Below are 25,669 nucleotides of genomic sequence, written 5' to 3'. Positions count from 1 at the left end.
TGTGGCGCTGATGTATAGTTGGTTGCCTATTCTACACAATGATAGATAAATCTCATTCAAAAGTACCAGAGAAAAACACTCGAGATTTTCTTAAAACACTTGTATTGTTAAAACTTAAATATCAATTATAACATAAACTTCAAACTTCTTATTGTGGGGCTCGTTGATTATCTGCATCGCCGAATACGTAATCGCCTTAACTTCAGTCCCCTGTGGATGTTTCCCTAGTGTAAACTCTTCTCCATAACATTTGCACTTAACTTTCATTTCTTCCCCTTCTGTTATAAATTCGGTTATAACCAGTTTACTACATATCAAGAATGGTTCACAACTGAACAAAAATAACAGTTCATCCAGAAAATGAAAGAGTAAACTATCTATATCATGCCCTGTTGCTTCAATTTCTGAACATTCTTTAATTTCGACTGATGGTAATTCAGTCATGTAGCCAAACATGGCAATTCCGCATTGTTCAAAGGCTTCTTTTAAGCTGTCGCCCCATGCGTGTAACCTAAAATATAAAGTTACTTTAATTTTAGGAGTTTGAGAGAACTTACTGAACATCAGCAGTGTGGTCCAAGTCTGAAATTGAGGTTTTCTTATTTTAAGGTTGTAAAGGAGTAATCAGGCTTACACTCATATTTGCAAAGGGGTAGAGTGAGCTCTTCTTCCGTGAAGGTGCCCATGGTGGTGAAATTTGGTGTAATTTAGTCAAATGTTGAGAGTACATAACCTAAATGTGTCATGATGACAGATGATTAGGCGCGGGAGTTGCGATCAGCTGATCGGACATTGCACAGGTAAAACAAATTTTATCCATTATGACATGAATTTATGAGGCCACAATACTTCTGTTTAGAGTATAGTTTTATAGGCTTCATAAACTACTAGTGTCTTATATCGTGTCTTATTGAGTCTATTAAGTGTAGGTATAAATGCTTATGCAATAAAAAAAATAATAGCAGCCCATTTTACAGAAGCTAAGTTAAATCTTTAATTTCGATTAAACACATAAGTTTATCCGGTAAGAGATTAAGAGATTTTGACAGTTGACATATAGGTTGGCAGCAAATTATGCAAAAAGTACACTAAAAACACTAAATTCAGTCGAAAGAGGAGCTCAACATCTATCTACTGGCCAAATTTGAGATCTATAGGACAAATAGTTTACGAGTTATGACCAAAAATTAAAAAAAAAAAAAATTTCATCGTTTGAGTCGTAATTTTTTTTCGCGAAAAATCGACTATCGAATTTTGGGCTTTTGAGAACACTTTCTAACGTAAAATGAGCCGAGAAAAAGAATGGCGCAAACCGCATCTCAATATCTCTAATAGTTTCCGAGATATTTAACTTTGAAAATTGGGAAAAATGAGAAAAAATGAAAATCAACTATCCGAAACCTTGATCGGCCATAACTCAGTTATTTGTCGTCGGATCTGAATTTAAATCCCAGATTTGGAATCTGCGTAAAATTGTGCGTTCACTGATGTATAATAACTCAAGTTTACTCTAAAAAATAAGCGAGATATCGATATGAGAAATTTGGCCATAGTTTTAGTCATGAATTTTCGCGAAAATTTTCAAATTTCGACTATTGGAAAATCTAAAAACGATTTCTTATGTAAAAAATCGCGAGAAAAACGATGCCGCAAACCGCATTCCAATATCTGGAATAGTTTCCGAGATATCGAGCATGAATTGTTTCGAACCTTCGAAAATTTGGCCATCTGGCGACAACCCAAAAATTCAAACGGCCATAACTCAGTTATTTGTTGTCGGATCTGAATTTAAATTCCAGATTTGGATTCAGCGTGAGATTCTGCGTAAAATGAGTCAAAATTTATTAAGTTTACCTACGAAATAAAGAAAGCATTGACCAAAAACTGTTTGGAAGTGGTCATTTTGGGGTGATTTTCAATCCATATTTTTAATGTAAAAACGACGTTTAATACCTTTGTATTATGTATCATTCGAAAGAGGAGCTCTAAATCTATCTACTGGCCCAATTTATTATCGATCAAACAAACGGTTTACGAGTTATGGTCAAAAATAAAAAAATTGAAATTTTTTTATCGATCGAGTCGGATTTTTTTTTCGCAAAAAATCGACTATCGAATGTTGGGCTTTTAAGCACTTTTTCTAACGTAAAATGAGCCGAGAAAAACGATGGCGCAAACCGCATCTCAATATCTCTAATAGTTTCCGAGATATTTAACTTTGAAAATTGGGAAAAATGAGAAAAAATGGAAATCAACTATCCAAAACTTTGATCGGCCATAACTCAGTTATTTGTTGTCGGATCTGAATTTAAATCCCAGATTTGGAATTTGCGTAAAATTCTGCGTTCACTGATGTATAATAACTCAAGTTTACTCTAAAAAATAAGCGAGATATCGAATGAGAAATTTGGCCATAGTTTTAGTCATGAATTTTCGCGAAAATTTTCAAATTTTGACTATTGGAAAATCTAAAAACGACTTCTTATGTAAAAAATCGCGAGAAAAACGATGCCGCAAACCGCATTCCAATATCTGGAATAGTTTTCGAGATATCGAGCATGAATTGTTTCGAACCTTCGAAAATTTGACCCTCTGGCGATAACCCAAAATTTCAAACGGCCATAACTCGGTTATTCATTGACAAATTTTAAAAAATTATCATATTTTTGGATTCAGCGTGAAATTCTGCGTAAAATGAGACCCAAATTTGTTGAGTTTGCTTAATAAATAAACGAGGTATTGGCCAAAAACTGTTTTGAAAACATCATTTTAGGATGATTTTCAATCAATGTTTTCAAAATGAAAATGACGTTTAATAGCATTGAATTATATATCAGTCGAAAGAGGAGCTTAAAATCTATCTACTGGCCAAATTTGAGATCTATAGGACAAATAGTTTACGAGTTATGGCTAAAAATTAAAAAAAATGAAAAATTTTCATCGTTTGAGTCGCAATTTTTTTTCGCGAAAAATCGACTATCGAATTGTGGGCTTTTAAGCACTTTTTCTAACGTAAAATGAGCCGAGAAAAACGATGGCGCAAACCGCATCTCAATATCTCTAATAGTTTCCGAGATTTTTAACTTTGAAAATTGGGAAAAATGAGAAAAAATGAAAATCAACTATCCGAAATTTTGATCGGCCATAACTCAGTTATTTGTCGTCGGATCTGAATTTAAATCCCAGATTTGGAATCTGCGTAAAATTCTGCGTTCACTGATGTATAATAACTCAAGTTTACTCTAAAAAATAAGCGAGATATCGATATGAGAAATTTGGCCATAGTTTTAGTCATGAATTTTCGCGAAAATTTTCAAATTTCGACTATTGGAAAATCTAAAAACGCTTTCTTATGTAAAAAATCGCGAGAAAAACGATGCCGCAACCCGCATTCCAATATCTGGAATAGTTTCCGAGATATCGAGCATGAATTGTTTCGAACCTTCGAAAATTTGACCCTCTGGCGACAACCCAAAATTTCAAACGGCCATAACTCGGTTATTCATTGACAAATTTTAAAAAATTATCATATTTTTGGATTCAGCGTGAAATTCTGCGTAAAATGAGACCCAAATTTGTTGAGTTTGCTTAATAAATAAACGAGGTATTGGCCAAAAACTGTTTTGAAAACATCATTTTAGGATGATTCTCAATCAATGTTTTCAAAATGAAAATGACGTTTAATAGCATTGAATTACATATCAGTCGAAAGAGGAGCTTACAATCTATCTACTGGCCAAATTTGAGATCTATAGGACAAATAGTTTACGAGTTATGGCTAAAAATTAAAAAAAATGATTAATTTTCATCGTTTGAGTCGCAATTTTTTTTCGCGAAAAATCGACTATCGAATTTTGGGCTTCTAAGCACTTTTTCTAACGTAAAATGAGCCGAGAAAAACGATGGCGCAAACCGCATCTCAATATCTCTAATAGTTTCCGAGATATTTAACTTTGAAAATTGGGAAAAATGAGAAAAAATGGAAATCAACTATCCAAAACTTTGATCGGCCATAACTCAGTTATTTGTTGTCGGATCTGAATTTAAATCCCAGATTTGGAATTTGCGTAAAATTCTGCGTTCACTGATGTATAATAACTCAAGTTTACTCTAAAAAATAAGCGAGATATCGATATGAGAAATTTGGCCATAGTTTTAGTCATGAATTTTCGCGAAAATTTTCAAATTTCGACTATTGGAAAATCTAAAAACGCTTTCTTATGTAAAAAATCGCGAGAAAAACGATGCCGCAACCCGCATTCCAATATCTGGAATAGTTTCCGAGATATCGAGCATGAATTGTTTCGAACCTTCGAAAATTTGACCCTCTGGCGACAACCCAAAATTTCAAACGGCCATAACTCGGTTATTCATTGACAAATTTTAAAAAATTATCATATTTTTGGATTCAGCGTGAAATTCTGCGTAAAATGAGACCCAAATTTGTTGAGTTTGCTTAATAAATAAACGAGGTATTGGCCAAAAACTGTTATGAAAACATCATTTTAGGATGATTTTCAATCAATGTTTTCAAAATGAAAATGACGTTTAATAGCATTGAAGTATATATCAGTCGAAAGAGGAGCTTAAAATCTATCTACTGGCCGAATTTGAGATCTATAGGATAAATAGTTTACGAGTTATGGCTAAAAATAAAAAAAAATGAAAAATTTTCATCGTTTGAGTCGCAATTTTTTTTCGCGAAAAATCGACTATCGAATGTTGGGCTTTTAAGCACTTTTTCTAACGTAAAATGAGCCGAGAAAAACGATGGCGCAAACCGCATCTCAATATCTCTAATAGTTTCCGAGATATTTAACTTTGAAAATTGGGAAAAATGAGAAAAAATGGAAATCAACTATCCAAAACTTTGATCGGCCATAACTCAGTTATTTGTTGTCGGATCTGAATTTAAATCCCAGATTTGGAATTTGCGTAAAATTCTGCGTTCACTGATGTATAATAACTCAAGTTTACTCTAAAAAATAAGCGAGATATCGATATGAGAAATTTGGCCATAGTTTTAGTCATGAATTTTCGCGAAAATTTTCAAATTTCGACTATTGGAAAATCTAAAAACGCTTTCTTATGTAAAAAATCGCGAGAAAAACGATGCCGCAACCCGCATTCCAATATCTGGAATAGTTTCCGAGATATCGAGCATGAATTGTTTCGAACCTTCGAAAATTTGACCCTCTGGCGACAACCCAAAATTTCAAACGGCCATAACTCGGTTATTCATTGACAAATTTTAAAAAATTATCATATTTTTGGATTCAGCGTGAAATTCTGCGTAAAATGAGACCCAAATTTGTTGAGTTTGCTTAATAAATAAACGAGGTATTGGCCAAAAACTGTTATGAAAACATCATTTTAGGATGATTTTCAATCAATGTTTTCAAAATGAAAATGACGTTTAATAGCATTGAAGTATATATCAGTCGAAAGAGGAGCTTAAAATCTATCTACTGGCCGAATTTGAGATCTATAGGATAAATAGTTTACGAGTTATGGCTAAAAATAAAAAAAAATGAAAAATTTTCATCGTTTGAGTCGCAATTTTTTTTCGCGAAAAATCGACTATCGAATGTTGGGCTTTTAAGCACTTTTTCTAACGTAAAATGAGCCGAGAAAAACGATGGCGCAAACCGCATCTCAATATCTCTAATAGTTTCCGAGATATTTAACTTTGAAAATTGGGAAAAATGAGAAAAAATGGAAATCAACTATCCAAAACTTTGATCGGCCATAACTCAGTTATTTGTTGTCGGATCTGAATTTAAATCCCAGATTTGGAATTTGCGTAAAATTCTGCGTTCACTGATGTATAATAACTCAAGTTTACTCTAAAAAATAAGCGAGATATCGATATGAGAAATTTGGCCATAGTTTTAGTCATGAATTTTCGCGAAAATTTTCAAATTTCGACTATTGGAAAATCTAAAAACGCTTTCTTATGTAAAAAATCGCGAGAAAAACGATGCCGCAACCCGCATTCCAATATCTGGAATAGTTTCCGAGATATCGAGCATGAATTGTTTCGAACCTTCGAAAATTTGACCCTCTGGCGACAACCCAAAATTTCAAACGGCCATAACTCGGTTATTCATTGACAAATTTTAAAAAATTATCATATTTTTGGATTCAGCGTGAAATTCTGCGTAAAATGAGACCCAAATTTGTTGAGTTTGCTTAATAAATAAACGAGGTATTGGCCAAAAACTGTTATGAAAACATCATTTTAGGATGATTTTCAATCAATGTTTTCAAAATGAAAATGACGTTTAATAGCATTGAAGTATATATCAGTCGAAAGAGGAGCTTAAAATCTATCTACTGGCCGAATTTGAGATCTATAGGACAAATAGTTTACGAGTTATGGCTAAAAATAAAAAAAAATGAAAAATTTTCATCGTTTGAGTCGCAATTTTTTTTCGCGAAAAATCGACTATCGAATTTTGGGCTTTTAAGCACTTTTTCTAACGTAAAATGAGCCGAGAAAAACGATGGCGCAAACCGCATCTCAATATCTCTAATAGTTTCCGAGATATTTAACTTTGAAAATTGGGAAAAATGAGAAAAAATGAAAATCAACTATCCGAAACTTTGATCGGCCATAACTCAGTTATTTGTCGTCGGATCTGAATTTAAATCCCAGATTTGGAATCTGCGTAAAATTCTGCGTTCACTGATGTATAATAACTCAAGTTTACTCTAAAAAATAAGCGAGATATCGAAATGAGAAATTTGGCCATAGTTTTAGTCATGAATTTTCGCGAAAATTTTCAAATTTTGACTATTGGAAAATCTAAAAACGACTTCTTATGTAAAAAATCGCGAGAAAAACGATGCCGCAAACCGCATTCCAATATCTGGAATAGTTTTCGAGATATCGAGCATGAATTGTTTCGAACCTTCGAAAATTTGACCCTCTGGCGACAACCCAAAATTTCAAACGGCCATAACTCGGTTATTCATTGACAAATTTTAAAAAATTATCATATTTTTGGATTCAGCGTGAAATTCTGCGTAAAATGAGACCCAAATTTGTTGAGTTTGCTTAATAAATAAACGAGGTATTGGCCAAAAACTGTTTTGAAAACATCATTTTAGGATGATTTTCAATCAATGTTTTCAAAATGAAAATGACGTTTAATAGCATTGAATTATATATCAGTCGAAAGAGGAGCTTAAAATCTATCTACTGGCCAAATTTGAGATCTATAGGACAAATAGTTTACGAGTTATGGCTAAAAATTAAAAAAAATGAAAAATTTTCATCGTTTGAGTCGCAATTTTTTTTCGCGAAAAATCGACTATCGAATTGTGGGCTTTTAAGCACTTTTTCTAACGTAAAATGAGCCGAGAAAAACGATGGCGCAAACCGCATCTCAATATCTCTAATAGTTTCCGAGATTTTTAACTTTGAAAATTGGGAAAAATGAGAAAAAATGAAAATCAACTATCCGAAATTTTGATCGGCCATAACTCAGTTATTTGTCGTCGGATCTGAATTTAAATCCCAGATTTGGAATCTGCGTAAAATTCTGCGTTCACTGATGTATAATAACTCAAGTTTACTCTAAAAAATAAGCGAGATATCGATATGAGAAATTTGGCCATAGTTTTAGTCATGAATTTTCGCGAAAATTTTCAAATTTCGACTATTGGAAAATCTAAAAACGCTTTCTTATGTAAAAAATCGCGAGAAAAACGATGCCGCAACCCGCATTCCAATATCTGGAATAGTTTCCGAGATATCGAGCATGAATTGTTTCGAACCTTCGAAAATTTGACCCTCTGGCGACAACCCAAAATTTCAAACGGCCATAACTCGGTTATTCATTGACAAATTTTAAAAAATTATCATATTTTTGGATTCAGCGTGAAATTCTGCGTAAAATGAGACCCAAATTTGTTGAGTTTGCTTAATAAATAAACGAGGTATTGGCCAAAAACTGTTTTGAAAACATCATTTTAGGATGATGCTCAATCAATGTTTTCAAAATGAAAATGACGTTTAATAGCATTGAATTACATATCAGTCGAAAGAGGAGCTTACAATCTATCTACTGGCCAAATTTGAGATCTATAGGACAAATAGTTTACGAGTTATGGCTAAAAATTAAAAAAAATGATTAATTTTCATCGTTTGAGTCGCAATTTTTTTTCGCGAAAAATCGACTATCGAATTTTGGGCTTCTAAGCACTTTTTCTAACGTAAAATGAGCCGAGAAAAACGATGGCGCAAACCGCATCTCAATATCTCTAATAGTTTCCGAGATATTTAACTTTGAAAATTGGGAAAAATGAGAAAAAATGGAAATCAACTATCCAAAACTTTGATCGGCCATAACTCAGTTATTTGTTGTCGGATCTGAATTTAAATCCCAGATTTGGAATTTGCGTAAAATTCTGCGTTCACTGATGTATAATAACTCAAGTTTACTCTAAAAAATAAGCGAGATATCGATATGAGAAATTTGGCCATAGTTTTAGTCATGAATTTTCGCGAAAATTTTCAAATTTTGACTATTGGAAAATCTAAAAACGACTTCTTATGTAAAAAATCGCGAGAAAAACGATGCCGCAAACCGCATTCCAATATCTGGAATAGTTTTCGAGATATCGAGCATGAATTGTTTCGAACCTTCGAAAATTTGACCCTCTGGCGACAACCCAAAATTTCAAACGGCCATAACTCGGTTATTTATTGACAAATTTTAAAAAATTATCATATTTTTGGATTCAGCGTGAAATTCTGCGTAAAATGAGACCCAAATTTGTTGAGTTTGCTTAATAAATAAACGAGGTATTGGCCAAAAACTGTTATGAAAACATCATTTTAGGATGATTTTCAATCAATGTTTTCAAAATGAAAATGACGTTTAATAGCATTGAAGTATATATCAGTCGAAAGAGGAGCTTAAAATCTATCTACTGGCCGAATTTGAGATCTATAGGACAAATAGTTTACGAGTTATGGCTAAAAATAAAAAAAAATGAAAAATTTTCATCGTTTGAGTCGCAATTTTTTTTCGCGAAAAATCGACTATCGAATTTTGGGCTTTTAAGCACTTTTTCTAACGTAAAATGAGCCGAGAAAAACGATGGCGCAAACCGCATCTCAATATCTCTAATAGTTTCCGAGATATTTAACTTTGAAAATTGGGAAAAATGAGAAAAAATGAAAATCAACTATCCGAAACTTTGATCGGCCATAACTCAGTTATTTGTCGTCGGATCTGAATTTAAATCCCAGATTTGGAATCTGCGTAAAATTCTGCGTTCACTGATGTATAATAACTCAAGTTTACTCTAAAAAATAAGCGAGATATCGAAATGAGAAATTTGGCCATAGTTTTAGTCATGAATTTTTGCGAAAATTTGCAAATTTCGACTGTAGAAAAATCAAAGAACTATTTCTAATGTAAAAAATTGCGAGAAAAACGATGGCTCAAACCGCATCTCAATATCTGAAATAGTTTCCGAGATATTGAGCACAAATTGTTGTGAACCTTCAAAAATTTGGCCCTCTGGCGACAACCCAAAATTTCAAACGGCCATAACTCGGTTATACCAACCTCGAAATTTCGAGTGGGCGATTTGAAATTTCACATTTTTATTCAATTTTTTTAATAACATTGAATTCTAAAACTACCATTCGAATTAACAATCTCTTAAAGTATGTATAGGTACAATCCACCACAAACCGAATTATATTAGGAGGATCGGGGGGCCAGGAAAAAAATAAAACTCGAATTCCTATGTTATTTCCCTGTTCTGCAATCCGCGGAACATCCTGTACATCTCCAGATCTAATAAAGTAAAACCGATTTTTTTTCGTAGCTTTAAAATTGTAAAATTTTGGATTTTGCTTAAAATTCTGCATAAAACGAGCACCTTGAAGAAAAATTAAATTCACACAGTTTTGGATTTTGCGAGAAATTCTGCGTTAAATGAGCCCCAATAATTTAAATTGGCTTTACTTGTAAAGTTTGTTTTGCTTCCAATCAGCGGATCGGACATTTGAGGAAAAACAAAATTCTCTTTTCCATTTCTATCTATATTTTTTGGTTTAATTCCGGAGATTTTTGGCGATTTCTTGAAACTTCGATGGCTTTTGTGATAAAGGTGGAATAACTCGCTGACTGCACTGCACTTCTAATTCAGTTATTTTCTTCTACGGGATTTTCGGGCACAAGTTTTGCCGTTTGATGACTCCACGAAACTTCAATATAGCTTTATTGACGTAAATTTTGAGCACAGTTCGCAGCGCTCGCGCTCAGTTATACAGAGTTGCCAACTTAGGAAACATCTTTCGGAGCAGTGCCAACTATTTTCATTCGTTTGGCTTTTTGCAGGAAGATGGCGCTTTGAGAAAAAAAATTGAATTAACTTCACTGGCGGTAGTTCTAAGATTGCAAAGAAGCTGCAGTAAAGTAAAAGAAATAGTTAAAGGGTTGAAAAATAAAAGTTAAATGAAAAATTAGCGGGCTGTGGTCTTGACGACCACTCAACATCCGAGTTAAGTGCACAAGAGGTGAAATTGTGCTTAAATCACTTGATTTATATTGATGTTGGGACAAAAACTTGAAGATACTTAATAAAATTGGTTACATTTGTTTAAAATTGGGATCAATCGAAAGAGCATCTCAAAATCTACAATCAATAAAAACAGACTTCAAGAATGCCATAGAGTTTATCGGGGTTACAAACCCCTAAAAATGGTCCAATTCTATTTGGGGATACCTGAGAGATTAAATGCTCGTAACTCAATTTTCTGTCTTCGCACATCGGATCTGATTGCACGACTGAATTCCTGGCGAAATTCTGTGTGAGATGAGTTCTAATCAATCATGATTGGGCTTAGATTATTCGATTTAACGCGATCTGTTAGAATTGTTTCGTGTAAAAATGGTGGATGCGCCAGGTCACTAACCTACCTTTGATGGGGGATTCTTGCCGAACTAAAAGAGTAAATAAAAAAAACGAAAAAAGGTTCGATAATAAAAAATAAAATAGAAATGAACGAATGGAACGAAACAGAACCGAAATTATTATGAAGCAAAAACTGTCCCGAAATGCTCTTTATTGTCAACTGTACTATCAACAACATTAAACAGTACTAGTTTGAATTTTTTATTTCATCGTTTTTCAATATTATAATACTTTTCACTAATAAAAAAACTTTCAACCTTAACTCAATAATTTGGGTCTTAAAGATTAATTTTTATATTAAATTCCTGCAACTTTAGCTTAATCTCTATACATCATCGAACAACGTTTCCACAAAAATACCTCGATGGAAAAGTAAAAGGAGAGGAATCCAGCGGCAAATATCTGACTCTTAACATTCCAATCCGATCCGTTTTGGTGTTAATAACAGTGAATTTACATAGTTTTGTTAAAAAATTGCGAGAAACGGGTTTTTACAATAATTTAGGTACACTCATATTTACAGATGAAACGGTGTCATATAAAACCTGGTCAGCCCAGTTGTTATCTTAGTCTTAGAGTACTTATAGCTATATACACTAATAACAATATTGTTACTCCTTAGAAAAATGCTTCAGTCATGTACACGTTCATTCGTCGTTTGGAATTTTGAATGAAAATCGAATTGAAGCGTTAAAGCATTTCTGACTTTTTGTGCAGAGATCATTACAGCTACTTATAGTTAAAATGTATACTTGAATCGCGCCTTCTCTCTTTAAATAAAGAAAAATATATCAACTGTTATCTGAATGTAACAACAACAACGCTAGCACTAGCAACAATAAGTATATATCTTGTAACATTAACAACAATTACAACAATGCAAAGCAGAGCTGTGTTACTTTGGCTAAATTCTTTTCATTATTGCATAGTTGGGGAACTTGACTGATTCTTTGAGACTAGAATCCATTTTGCATTGTTGAAGGCATTTACATTGATTCTTGAGCCATATTTGAAAGTAAGACGGGCGAGGAAATGAAAAGAAAAGAGAGCTTTCGAATGGTCCGAGTCAGATATTTGCGAGGGTACTTTGTGGGTTTTGGCACAAATCAAACATTTCCCTTCGTATCTACAGAGTACATTAGCGATATTCTAGTTATTTTGATGGAAACGTTAAATTTACAAGTACAAAGACACGCTCCATGTCAATGGACAACGGCGAAATTCTGTTGGTGGTCCCAGGACGGTCTCGACTTTGTCCATTCTTAAGTAAGCTTGTCTTAGTACACTCTTAGCGTTTGTAGAGACCTCTAACGAACACAGCTAGTAACATGAGACCACTAGCGACACTCTCGCATTGCGGACGAATCTAGACCTTTTAGCTACTTAGAGTCGTTCCCAATTATGTACCATAGTTTTACAATATATGTATATATTTTGATTTCTGTACTAAAACATACGCACACAAACATTTTTTCACATCTTAAGAGTACAACGTGGACCTGACGTTTTCAAAACAGATTCTGGCTACCAAGAAAAATTACAAATAGTTGCACGCCCAACTGTCGCTTCGTTACAATTTAACATTTTCTTTAAAGTTAACAAATATAATAATATACGAATTTTACCCTGATTTAAATTATTATACAAACAAGCGACTCGGGGATTGGTCGGACACCTATTTGTGGACAGGATGCGACTCTGGGGAAAAACCGGACAGTCCAACAGCACTGGCAACATTTAGGGAAATTTCACACCAACAGTTGGTCACACTTCTTCCACCTAGCAGGCTTTCAAATGGCGGGGACGCCACCGCCGTTCATTGAATACTTTCACTCGCATGAACACTTGATTTGAACTTGAATTATCTTAACACGTAAAAAATTCGTTGATTTCAATTGATTTCTGGCGTGCCGAGAGGATCATTAATTTTTTACTTATTTTAATATTAGTCGGAATTGAATTTTTTTCATTGTAATTTTGACCAAGTGATCATATTCGATGAACAGAAAGCACTGTAGTGAAGTTGTGTCAAATGTCAAAGAAAAAATTCTAAAGTGGTGTAGTGGTGAATTCTGTGAAGAAGGATAAACAGAAAAGTGAAGATTAGGGGTAGTTGAATTCATTGTGTGTCAAATTTCCGTAAAATGCGTGTCCATAAATGGGCTTTTGGCCTAGTCCCGAAAACTCATTTTACACCGGTTTGAGCTGTGAAGGGTGTCGCCAGGGGCACGTCTCGTATAAAATGAGTTTTACACACAAAAATCTTAAAATTAATCTTGTTGAACACAATGATGAAAGCTGTCATCAAACCGAAGAAGAAGAAGAAGAAGAAGAAGAAGAAGAAGAAGAAGGAGAAGAAGAGTAGCCGCACAGGTGAGTCATCTGATATGAAGGGCTTGTGCTGTTTGTCGTTGACGTTATTTAAAATAACACTATCAGTTGGTATCACTAAGCACTCGTAAAATATATAGATGGCAGTCGGGAAACATTCTTGCACAAACTAAAAATGGTGTTCTTTCTATCTGAAGTATAATTGCAGCTACGTTATGATCCGTTCGAACTGGCTACGCTCCAAAAACTACAGGATCTCACATTTAACAATATTATACCTTTTCGTTCTGCATTTTACGTCTAGGTATTTAATTTTGCCAAATAAACTAAGTAAACGTAAACGTACATCAACAAAGTATATAGTCGCAACTAGGTGACTGCTTCTTGGCTGATTCGTAAGTATATCGGTGGAGGCGGCGTGGCAATCTTGGACAACGACTCAATTATAGCCAACCAAAGTAAAGCTTTTCCAACTTCCAACCAATCATGGACCAAGGAAAAAGAAGTGGGAGATCGTTGCAAATTTAACAACAATTTAGTTCTTCCTCTCAGTGATGGCCGGAATTGATAGAAATTAACAAAAGTCTTAACGTTACGTTCGTGCTGTAACTAATGCACGCTTCACAAAAACGTATTGCAACAAAGTTATCCTGTAGTATCAAAATAAATCAATCAAAATTAGTAATATATCTTCAACATCAACAATATTATATAGTCTTCATTATATACTTCGCAACAGCCATTAGACAAATGAGAGTCAGTTAATACCAATCTCGGTTCTTAGCCTTCGCACTCGAATTCCAATTTTCTTTACTCAAATTATAATTGACTTGTGCACCGGTATTTCTCTGACTCTACATTTACATTGCAGTCCTAGACAAAATCTATGTGCATGAAGATATAATTCTTCTAAAAAAATCCAAACGCTGCAAATGCTCTACTCACCTAAATTTACAACAAAATTTTAATTTTACGGCAGTCAAACAGCTGCGACAGTGTCATTGTTCGATTCGAAATTGTACAATTCTAAATCAATAAACGATTAAAGTAACAATTTTAACAAAGAGACATACAATCAACCAATTTTTTACGAATTTTACACAAATTTAAATTCCTCAGTATAACGTTTAAAGTTTCAAAATATTTGACATCGTGGTGGCCCAACCAATTTGCGTTACAAATACATAATTTCAAGTCAATTGGTGCTTTATATATTGATTTGATATTTTAAGCCATGCTTAAACTTAAAATTACAAAACTGGCTTCTGTCAAGAGAAATTTGAATTTTCAACACCAACAAAAATGTCAAATATTCTGAAACGAACTACTTATAGAAGATTTTTTTAATCTGGGTCGTTTTGAAATTTTTAGTGTTTAAATATTAATGGGGATTTGATAAAAGATTAAAATATGTTTTACAGTTTTTGGTTTATTAAAAGCAATTTACCAACAGGAAATTATTTAAATATACAAGGTGTTTATAAATGTTCATCAAGGGTGGCTATGAAATGTCAAATAAATTTGCCGCTCGTTACTAATGTGGGTTTAGATTTTTCAACTGACATTTGTAGTTGACCTCAATCATTGAACAAAGTTAGTTTTGAAAACAAACTGTTCAAGTTGTGGTTTGAAGCCTGAAAATCTAAAATTTTGACACAAAACCGTAACTGAAATGTTGTAGACGTAAAGTGACATTTGAAATCATTGTGAACATGGTTATATTCACTATGAAAACAAAGCGGCAAAATAGCGCATGACAGAAATTCCCTCTTGATGCTAGAAACATTTATAAACACCTTGTAGTTAAAATGATCACATATTTTTATTAATTTAAAATTTCTGTTTTAACTTTAATTCTTAGAAAGTTTTAGTTTATGTTTAGATTTAAAAGTAGAAAATGGGGAGAAATATTTTTAATAAATAAAATTTAATTAGGGTAATTTGATGCCATTTCAAGGCTATTGTCAGATTTATAAACAATTTTATTCTTTATTTATTAGGTTTTATGTTACTACAAGGTGTTTATAAATGTTTCTAGCATCAAGGGTGGCTATGAAATGTCAAAGAAATTTGCCGCTCATTACAAATGTGGGTTTGGATTTGTTAACTGACATTTGCAGTTAACCTCAAACATGAAGCAAACAAAGTAAGTTTTGAGAAATAAACTGTTCCAGTTGTGGTTTAAAATCTGAAAATCGAAAACTTGGGCACAAAACTGTAACTAAAACGTCATTGAAGTAAGTAACATTATAAATAATTTTTACGATAGTTAAATTCACTATGAAAACAAAGCGGCAAAATAGCGTATGACAGAAATTCCAAAGCCACCCTTGATGCTAGAAACATTTATAAACACCTTGTATAAGTTTTAATTATGAAAAATTAACCATTTTTGATTAAAAAACTGGAAAAAACGTTTATATTAGATTTTATGAATTTTTTTAAATGTTTTTTATAGTTTTAACATTTTTTTAGCTTTTTCTATTGTAAATTTTACTAAAAACTTTCTATTCCTAAGTATGTACTTGAAGAAAAATTCTTTTAAAATTGATATTAATTAAGTCTAATTAAAACTACTTTATGATTTTAAAATTTAAATTAGAAAGAAAATCCTTAGAAAAACGAATTTTTAGCCATCGTTCCAAATTTCACGCCATAGTTTATAGGATAACTAGTGCGAACTCATGGGTAATTTAGGCGCCAAATTTGAAACTCAATTATGTTGGTTTTCAACGAAATAATTTTTTTCTAATTGGTGCACTTAATAGTAGTTGGGGCATTATAGGAAATTTTCAATAATCCGCGCCCCAATCTGCTACCAGCTGCATGAACAATGAAAGGTTATCCAATCGGATTACTATAATTTTCCGGTAAAGCTACACTAATCGTCTCGCCAAACTAATTTCGTTGTAAAAATTGGTTGGTCGCAGCCTCTTGGTACAATTGAACACATGATCGTGCCAAAGCCTCGAAATTCTTCGTGAGCAGAGCACATGCCAGCTTCTGGACGAACACATATCGCCTAACAGTCCTAATTCTATGAGCACGGTCCGCACTTGGTCTTTGTCCACGTTATCAGCAGCAGCAGCGTCGTCCGCACACTGGTCGCGCACAGAACTAACAAACATTGTAATGTGTTATAAATGGTCTGCGTGTGTTCTATAAGTGAAATAATCCATGCGGTCCACAGTAGTGACACTTTGTTACAAGTCCTGGCGGCGGCCGCACCCGAGGCGGCTGTGGTCGACGTCGCGACGTCGGTGGCGTTGTTCTTGTTAGGTCGACCTGGGCAGTGCTCGCACACTGACAGCACTTCGCTGCCGCCCCTTCCCGGCGAGCCGCAGTGCGTATAACAACAGTCTTCGTCTCCGCGCGAGGAATTCAGCCTCTGCTCACCCGTCTCCGGGATGTTGGGATCTGAAACAAGGCAGAGTCAAGCGAGGAATTAACACACCCTGTATAAACAAGACATTGATTTCTCGTTTGCCTCCAAAAAACATTACAAATCTCCAAGTGTGTTATTATACATGAATCAAATTTGATTGATGGGCTCGATCAAGTCAATAGTTTTTTCTTCGCGTGTCTTAATGGATTCCGTGTTTTTTAAGTTTGGACACATTTGATGAATCATTGCGATCAATTTGATTGTCTTGGGGCTCAGTTGCACCAACATACGTCCATAATTTAATCGAACCCTTATCTTGACATTGACTATCCACCCTATCAATCACTGCGGACTTATCTCAAAATAAAAGCGACCGATTAGAAGGGCGATTAATTGTGAGGGCTCCGGTTACGTTTACCTTTATGTCAGTTTTATTGCGGGATGTAGAAGAGGTGCATTAATTAGGTTTACCAACCAGTTGGGGATTATTGATATGAGCGCAGTGCTACCAACAGTACATCCAAAACTAGAGCCACCTCTATATTTATCTTTTCTGTGTCAAATCAATAGATGCTATCGCAGTTTTGTTGATGACTCGTGCAACTTCTGAAAGAGACGTCAATAACGAGATTTGAATCTTGCTCTAAAGTGTTTCTGTCGTTACATTGCAAGTTTGTAACACTTTTCTTGGGGTCATTCTTACTTTCCTTGGCATTCCGAAAGCAATAAATTCTCGGAGATAACAATGGTGGATGCGCCGAGCTAATGCTATCTGACAGAGTTCATCAAAAATTAAAATACGCAGAGCGTATGTGTGGCGGCTGTAAAAACTCCTAGACACGAAGAAATTTTTATTTTTCGGAGCTTGAAAACATTAGAAAACTTAAAAGCAGAGTCGTCGCATCGTTAAAAGGTCTCGCGAGGCTGTGCGGCTTTTATCGATTGATCTCGAAAGCGTTAAGGTCCCTCTGGAAGAGTCCGAAGCTGACCAAGTGATGGACGTGACCTGCAGTATGGACGTCCATCTTCTCAGATATCGTGCCAATCTCAATTACACTTCTAATCGCATTAAATTGTGGTTTCTCACAACTTCTCGTTCGTCTAGGGAATGTGCCGCCCTTAATATCTTTAATAAAAACCTGCCCTTATTAGGAGAGACGTTCTTTGTCGGCGGAGCGGAGGCGTGATGCAAATCGGATATCTAGATTATATTTTCTTGTTCAAAAGAAAATGACGGATTGAAAGGAGGAGGTAATCAAATATGGAAGTGTCTACCTTTGTTAAGGGGAAAAATAAAGAGAGGAAAAGAGACTTTGTTTACCGGGGCGGTTTGTGGTAAAGAAAATAAAAGATACAATTGTTTGAAAATTAGATTCTTTGAGAGTTGTCTTTAGCATCTTTGATTTTCCTGGAGTCTTTCAAATGATTCTGAAACTTGTAGCTCTGCTTTTAGCTTTCAGTTTTCCAGCTTCACAGGTTTTAGTCCTTTAGTTTGAAAATTCAAGACTGGCTTCTGTCAAGATAAATTTAAATTTTTAACACCAACAAAGATGTCAAATATTCTAAAACGAAATACCTATTTATAGAAGATTTTTTAAATCTGCGTCTTTTTGAAATTTTTAGTGTTTAAATATTAATGGGATTATTAAGATTAAAATATGTTTTACAATTTTTGGTTTATTAATAACAATTTACCAACAGGAAATTATTTACATATAGTTAAAATGATCTCATATTTTTATTAATTTAAAATTTCTGTTTTAACTTTAATTCTTAATAAAGTTTTAATTCATGTTTAGATTTAAAAGTAGAAAATGGGGCAGAAATACTTTTAATAAACAAAATTTAATTAGGGTAATTTGATGCCATTTCAAGGCTATTGTCAGATTTATAAACAATTTTATTCTTTATTTCTTAGATTTTATGTTACTGTAACTTTAATTATGAAAAATTAAGATTTTTGATTAAAAAACTGGAAAAAACGTTTATATTAAATTTTATGATTTTTTTTAAATGTTTTTTAATAGTTTAAACATTTTTTTAGCTTTTTCTATTGTAAATTTCACTAAAAAAGCTTTCCAGCTTCACAGGTTTTAGTCCTCTAGTTTGAAAATCCAAGACTGGCTTCTGTCAAGATAAATTTGAATTTTCAACACCAACAAAGATGTCAAATATTCTGAAACGAACTATTTATAGAAGATGTTTTAAATCTGTGTCGGTTTGAAATTTTTAGTGTTTAAACATTAATGGGGATTTGATAAAAGATTAAAATATGTTTTACAGTTTTTGGTTTATTAATAACAATTTACCGACAGGAAATTATAGTTAAAATGATCACATATTTTATTAATTTAAAATTTCTGTTTTAACTTTAATTCTTAGAAAGTTTTAATTCTTGTTTAGATTTAAACATATGAAATGGGGAAGAAATATTTTTAATAAACAAAATTTAATTTGATGCTATTTCAAGGCTATTGTCAGATTTATAAACAATTTTATTCTTTATTTCTTAGGTTTTATGTTACTGTAAGTTTTAATTATGAAAAATTTAGCATTTTTGATTAAAAAACTGGAAAAAACGTTTATATTAAATTTTATGAACTTTAATTCTTAGAAAGTTTTAATTCATGTTTAGATTTAATCGTAGAAAGGGGGGGAGAAATATTTTTAATAAACAAAATTTAATTAGCCTAATTTGATGCCATTTCAAGGCTATTGTCAGATTTATAAACAATTTTATTCTTTACTTATTAGGTTTTATGTTACTATAAGTTTTAATTATGAAAAATTAACCATTTTTGATTAAAAAACTGAACAAAACGTGTATAATAAATTTTATGATTTTTTTGAAATGTTTTTTATAGTTTTAACATTTTTTTAGCTCTTTCTATTGTAAATTTTACTAAAAAAGTTTTCCATCTTCACAGGTTTTAGTCCTCTAGTTTGAAAATCCAAGAAGTTGATTCTCTTGAGGCGAGATTATTTACCTATAGGTTGAAAAAGTTAAAAACTGCTAAAATGCACCAAAATTTCAGAATCTAGGCGTTAAGTGAAAAAAGGGATCAGAGCCTTGAGATGAAAAACATGCAAAACGAATTCAAAGAAAAATTTGAAAAATTTAATTGAATTTAATATACAGTGTCCGGAAAGTCGCGCACCACCGTAAAACTGCATCATCAGACAATGCCATAGATTATGGGAAAAATGTTAAAAAATCCATGTCTTCAATTTTTCGAGATATGAGGGATTGAAGAGTAAAAGTTTAATGCCAAAATTAACGATCATTTTAGGTTCAAATGAATTTGTTATCTAAAGGACATTTTGCGCAAAGTCATGGTGCAAAAAAATGAGAAAAATCTTGTAAGAAATGCCTGTAAACTGTTAACAAGATTTTTGAATCAACAATCTCGATCAGTGTGGCATCGTTCACATGAAACTATAGTTACATTACTCGTTCATGAACCGACCTGACTAACGCCAACAATACAAGAGCAACGTTACTATGGCTTTGAATCCTCGAAATTTAAATTATTGGGGGAACAGTTCAGCAATGTTGCCATTTTCCTAATTTTCTTTTGGTCCTCCTGCGAAAACAGAGAGTCTGGATTTTTTTTTAACATTTTTTGGTACTCTGGGGGCTCACTCAATTACCCCCTTTCAAGGTGGTGCGCCACTTTCCGGACACCCTGTATCTTAATAAATCAAAATTTGAAAAATGTTGACAATTGACAAAAGCTAAAGAATTTTTAGGATTTAAGGAGAATTTAAAGCATCTGAAAAATTTTTACAATCTGAAGACCTTTGGGAGTTGGAAAGAGCTGAAGATTTTTTGGGACACGAGAATTAAGGAGAAGGAACTTTAGGAATTTGAAAATGTGCAAGAGAAAATTTAAAGAATTTGAGGAATCTAAAAAACCTGAAAAGTTTCGGGGGTCTGAGGACACGTAAAGTTCTAACAGTCCTAAAAGATTTAGCCTTAAGAATTGGAGAAGAAGTGAAGAATCCCAGTAAAAAAAGGCAAGAAAATTTGATGGATTTTTGGTCCAGCGGCGCATCCACCACTTTGCCAACAAACTGTGATCGTTAGCAGCATTGACAGAGCTGTTATCACGAAAATTTGCATGCGACCCGCCCCTGCGCGTAATTAACTCAAAGCGCCCCAGCTGAATCCACAGTTTTATCTTTTCACCCTGTCGACAAGGCCCAGAATCGACCATCATTTGTGTATCAATCTATTTCGGGAAGTGCATACGTACCGAGACAGAGGAAGGTGGGTTCCCCGGCGTACTGTGGCGTGGGGTGAGCCGTCTCCCCCGGCGGAACAGTTTGGTTCGTCCAGTCCCCCGGTAACAGGTATGGGCACTGCTGCTCCACGTCCTGGCACACACTGAGACACGGCCGCACGCGCTCGCCTGCGCGTGTGAAATGAGGCACCAGAGAACTGCACACCCACCGCCGGTATGCTTGCTGCAACATCAAACCATCATTAGCTTCTGAAGAAGTTTTTGCCTGGAACTTGTAAATTCTTAACTAAGCACCGGCAAAGTTCGCAAGCGAACTAATTCGAATGTTTCCGCGCTATATCGATTTGATTTCATTAAATATTTGGATTGGGAAAAGTGCTCTTTTTAAAGCTCGCCGTAACGTTTAACAAACCGTTTTAGCTTTCATAAAAGCCCTTTTCTGTCCCCATCCATCATGTTTTATTACCGAAAGAAAAATCGAATAATCTCTGTAATTAGTACGGATGATTAAATCGCCTTTTAAAGGTGTTACGTTTTTAATGGTGGCGGCGATATTTCTTTTCAGGCTTCGTCTTCTTGCTGTCGAAACCCCGCGAGATTTTAATGTTTTCTTTATTGATGCCACGAAATATTTCCACTAACAAAATGTATTTGCAAATTAATTATTCGTTTCTAAACGGGAAAGTTCAACTCAAAGGTTCTTTCGCTTGACTAATTAACTTTGTAGCTTGTTAGTTGCGTCGTTCTAGTTGTGTTGTTAATACCGTTGCAGCGTTAAAAATGGATTTAAATTTTAATTAATGTTGAATAATTGCAGGGTCGAGCGATCTGCTTTCATTTACAACACATCCACTTTTTTAGGAAATGTCAAACATAATTACCAGGAAAGTAATACCAATTTCAGGCATAGTTCTTTCGAGCTAGCGGATTTCCGGAGTTTCACGGCACACACAAAAGGGTTGAAGAATAATTGTATTGTCGCGCAAATGCGGCTCTCTTGCAGCTTTCATAATCGACGAGAACACTGAAATTCTCGTTCTCGTTTTTCTAAATTTTCAAATTCGAAAATTAACATTTAGTTGAGGTTTCCAAGATTTATGTTTTGAAATGCTCTAAAAATTCTGATTTTCAGGTTCTCCGCTTTCAATTTCTGAAATTTTTAGCTGAGTGTTTTGATCATTTATTGAATTTTTTTAAATTATCAGATTTCAAACGTTGAACTGAAACACTGAAATGGTGGATGCGCCGGGATAATTCCGATACTGTCCTGTCTTACTTAGATACTTATCTAATACGTTTTGTAAGGAAATCAATTCCTTGGTTGTCATTGAGTCAACTGCAGGTAAACATCTGAGACCGAGCTAAACCTTCCAATGTTTGGGTAACCATTAGCTAAACGACGTCGCATTGTCTGCTCACAGTAATTTAAAATACATTTTGTGGAGACGCAAATGTGACCACTGTAATTAATCCCGTCTGCTCGGTCCTGAAACTCTCAATTGCATCTTCTCATTAAAAATCGTCCGTCCGGGCGCCTCCACCATTACTGAAATTTTTAAGTTTACTCTAAAAAATAAGCGAGATATAAATATCAGAAATTTGGCATAGTTTTAGTCATGAATTTTTGCGAAAATTTGCAAATTTCGACTGTAGAAAAATCAAAGAACTTTTTCTTATGTAAAAAATTGTGAGAAAAACGATGGCGCAAACCGCATCTTAATATCTGAAATAGTTTGCGAGATATTGAGCACGAATTGTTTCGAACCTTCAAAAATTTGGCCCTCTGGCGACAACCCAAAAATTCAAACGACTATAACTCAGTTATTTGCTGACAAAAATTAAAAATTCTCATGTTTTTGAATTCAGCGTAAAATTCTGCGTAAAATGAGACCCAAATTTGTTGAGTTTGCTTAATAAATAAACGAGGTATTGGATAAAAACTGTTTTGAAAACGTCATTTTAGGGTGATTTTTTAATCAATCTTTTCAAAACGAAAACGACGTTTAATAGCCTTAAATTATACATCAGTCGAAAGAGGAGCTCGAAGTCTATCTACTGGCCAAATTTGAAATCTATGAAACAAATAGTTTAAGAGTTATGGCCAAAAATAAAAAAAAATGAAAAATTTTTATCGTTTGAGTCGTAATTTTTTTTCGCAAAAAATCGACTATCGAATTTTGGGCTTTTGAGAACATTTTCTAACGTAAAATGAGCCGAGAAAAAGAATGCCGCAAACCGCATCTCAATATCTCAAATAGTTTCCGAGATATTTAACTTTAAAAATTACGAAAAGTGAGGAAAAATGAAAATCAACTTTCCGCAGCTTTGATCGGCCATACCTCAGTTATTTGTTGTCGGATCTGAATTTCAATCCCAGATTTGGAATCTGCGGAAAATTCTGCGTACACTGATGCATAATAACTTAAGTTTACTCTAAAAAATTAGCGAGACATCGATATTAGAAATTTGGCATAGTTTTAGTCGTGAATTTTTGCGAAAATTTGCAAATTTCGACTGTAGAAAAGTCAAAGATGTTTTCTTATGTAAAAAATCGCGAGAAAAACGATGGCGCAAACCGCATCTCAATATCTGAAATAGTTTCCGAGATATCGAGCACGAATTGTTTTGAACCTTCAAAAATTTGGCCCTCTGGCGACAACCCAAAAATTCAAACGACTATAACTCAGTTATTTGTTGACGAAAATTGAAAATTCTTATGTTTTTGGATTCAGCGAGACATTCTGAGTAAAATGAGAAACAAATTTGTCGAGTTTGCTTAATAAATAAACGAGGGATTGACCAAAAACTGTTTTGAAGACGTCATTTTAGGGTGATTTTTAATCAATGTTTTCGAAATTAAAACGACGTTTAATAGCTTTGAATTATACATCAGTCGAAAGAGGAGCTCGAAATCTATCTACTGGCCAAATTTAAGATGGATCGGACAAATAGTTTAGGAGTTATGACCAATATTAAAAAAATTGAAAAATTTTCATCGATTGCGTCGGAATTTTTTTTTTGCGAAAAATCGACTATCGAATTTTGGCTTTTGAAAACATTTTCTAATGTAAAATGGGCCGAGAAAAAGAATGGCGCAAACCGCATCTCGATATCTCAAATAGTTTCCGAGATATTTAACTTTAAAAATTATGAAAAATGAGAAAAAATGAAAATTAACTTTCGAATTTTTGCGAAAATTTGCAAATTTCGACTGTAGAAAAATCAAGGAACTTTTTCTTATGTAAAAAATCGCGAGAAAAACGATGACGCAAACCGCATCCCAATATCTGAAACAGTTGGGAGTTTCCGAGATATTGAGCACGAAATGCTTCGAACCTTCAAAAATTCGGCCCTTTGGCGACAACCCAAAATTTCAAACGTCTCTTACTCAGTTATTTGTTGACGAACGAGAAAAATTTAGATATTGTTGGATTCAGCACGAAATTCTGCGTAAAATGAGCCGATCCAGCTTAATTCAAATTTCTTTAACAAATAAACGAGATATCGACCGAATTACATTTTCAGAGGGTGATTTTATGGTCATTTTCGAGACGCTGTTTCGGAACGAAAACTGCCTTTAATATTATTATATGATATATCGATCGAAAGAGCAGCTCGAGATCTATCAACTGTTTAAATCTCAGATCGATAGAGCAAATAGTTTAAGAAGGGCGATCGAAAAACGAAAAATTGAAAATTTTTCATCGATTGAGTCGAAAAATCGAATTTTCAATTTTTGAGGACTGTTTTAAAAGTAAAATGACGCGAGAAAAAGGATGGTGAAAACCGTTTCTCAAAATCTTTCGTATTTAACTCAAAATTTAATATCCGAATGCAATTTTTGAAACATAAATTTTCAAAATTTCCGAAAAAAAAAAGAGTTAACAACTGGTGACGAGAGTAATTCGTATTTTCGCCATTATTGATCACCTGTCTGGCTTGGATATGCACATGGTTTTTCGATTGCAGGAAATAAAATATTAACGGCAGATTATATCAGTCAATATCCAGTTATCAATTGAGTGTTGAAACGGGAGAAATCGCCGGTAATAAATAAAAAAGAAACTATAAAGTATCTCGTTAGAAGAGGGTTTAGATTTGCGTGTGAAATTTTGTAAAATGGCTTAGCCGGGAGAATTGTAACACTTCTTTAGCAACTACAGTTTTAAGTAGATAATCCGTTTTTCATGGGGAACTCGAAAGAAGTGTTTGTTGGTTAAATAAAGCTGATTATTCGCAAACACGTGTATAATTACTTCTTACGCTGTTGTGAAGTGGGGAATTATGTTGCGCATATTTTATAACTGCGGCTGTGGAAGTGTTTTTTTAATTTCAACGATCGAACACGTTTGATAAAATATTTATTTTGAGTAAATAGACTCAAGTAGCTACTAAAGCAACTTTCCACAACTCAAACTCTGTTTTACATTAGAATTCCACGAAGAATGCTACAAAACGTATTACAAGAAAGAAACCGCTTCACATCTGCTATAATAAAACAGTCTAGAATGCGAATAAAAAATTCATGCTAACGATGGGGAGGCGATATTTCCTGCAAAAGATGAGGTAAATGGCTGTAAACATTTGATATGGTGCAACTCGTGCGAGTTTTTTATTAGTTCTTGCATTGTTAATGCCACATGACCTCACCTGGTTAAGTGGCGCATTGACAGATTACGTCGGTCTTTAGGTACCGAAATTTCTCGGTTTTTCATATTTTTTGGTTTGGCGGTTCTAAAGATTTAAGCTCTGAAACTTTCAGATTTCT

At 33.9% G+C, this 25,669-nt stretch overlaps 2 protein-coding genes and 1 long non-coding RNA gene across 3 annotated transcripts in view; 1 reads left to right on the top strand and 2 right to left on the bottom strand.

Annotated features, from left to right (window-relative positions):
* Nucleotides 1-85: 85 nt before the first annotated feature.
* Nucleotides 86-899, bottom strand: Archease (protein archease). The gene is made up of 3 exons (XM_088036524.1): nt 635-899; nt 558-582; nt 86-511 (listed from the first exon to the last, which is right to left on the bottom strand). Exons 1-3 carry the CDS (start codon nt 684-686, stop codon nt 115-117), a joined length of 474 nt encoding a protein of 157 aa, XP_087892650.1. The 5' UTR covers nt 687-899; the 3' UTR covers nt 86-114.
* Nucleotides 900-13,099: 12,200 nt separating this feature from the next.
* Nucleotides 13,100-25,669, top strand: part of LOC148175459 (uncharacterized) — a 38,278-nt gene continuing 25,708 nt past the window's right edge. Inside the window, exon 1 of the long non-coding RNA XR_015770132.1 lies at nt 13,100-13,314. This is a non-coding gene — a long non-coding RNA (uncharacterized LOC148175459). The remainder of the gene's footprint in view (nt 13,315-25,669) is intronic.
* Nucleotides 16,222-25,669, bottom strand: part of Mid1 (calcium-permeable channel component Mid1) — a 33,254-nt gene continuing 23,806 nt past the window's right edge. Inside the window, exons 2-3 of the mRNA XM_088036454.1 lie at nt 20,914-21,124; nt 16,222-16,689 (exon numbers count right to left, since the gene is read on the bottom strand). Of these exons, the coding sequence (XP_087892580.1) occupies nt 16,310-16,689; nt 20,914-21,124 (591 nt within the window). The 3' untranslated portion in view covers nt 16,222-16,309. The remainder of the gene's footprint in view (nt 16,690-20,913; nt 21,125-25,669) is intronic.

Source organism: Gnatocerus cornutus, chromosome 5 (assembly GCF_029298725.1).
Source record: "Gnatocerus cornutus isolate USDA-ARS CGAHR chromosome 5, icGnaCorn1.1, whole genome shotgun sequence".
NCBI lineage: Eukaryota > Metazoa > Arthropoda > Insecta > Coleoptera > Tenebrionidae > Gnatocerus > Gnatocerus cornutus.
The sequence above is the reverse complement of the archived record's forward strand: the minus strand, read 5'-3'. Positions and strand labels throughout refer to the sequence as shown.

Excerpts from the sequence above, each read along its gene's own strand:
- Archease (XM_088036524.1), bottom strand. The coding sequence starts at position 686 with ATGGGCACCTTCACGGAAGAAGAGCTCACTCTACCCCTTTGCAAATAT. Across the intron at positions 583-634 it reads ACCCCTTTGCAAATATGAGT|ACTTGGACCACACTGCTGAT; the intron begins GTAAGCCTGATT and ends CCTCAATTTCAG. Across the intron at positions 512-557 it reads GACCACACTGCTGATGTTCA|GTTACACGCATGGGGCGACA; the intron begins GTAAGTTCTCTC and ends TTTATATTTTAG.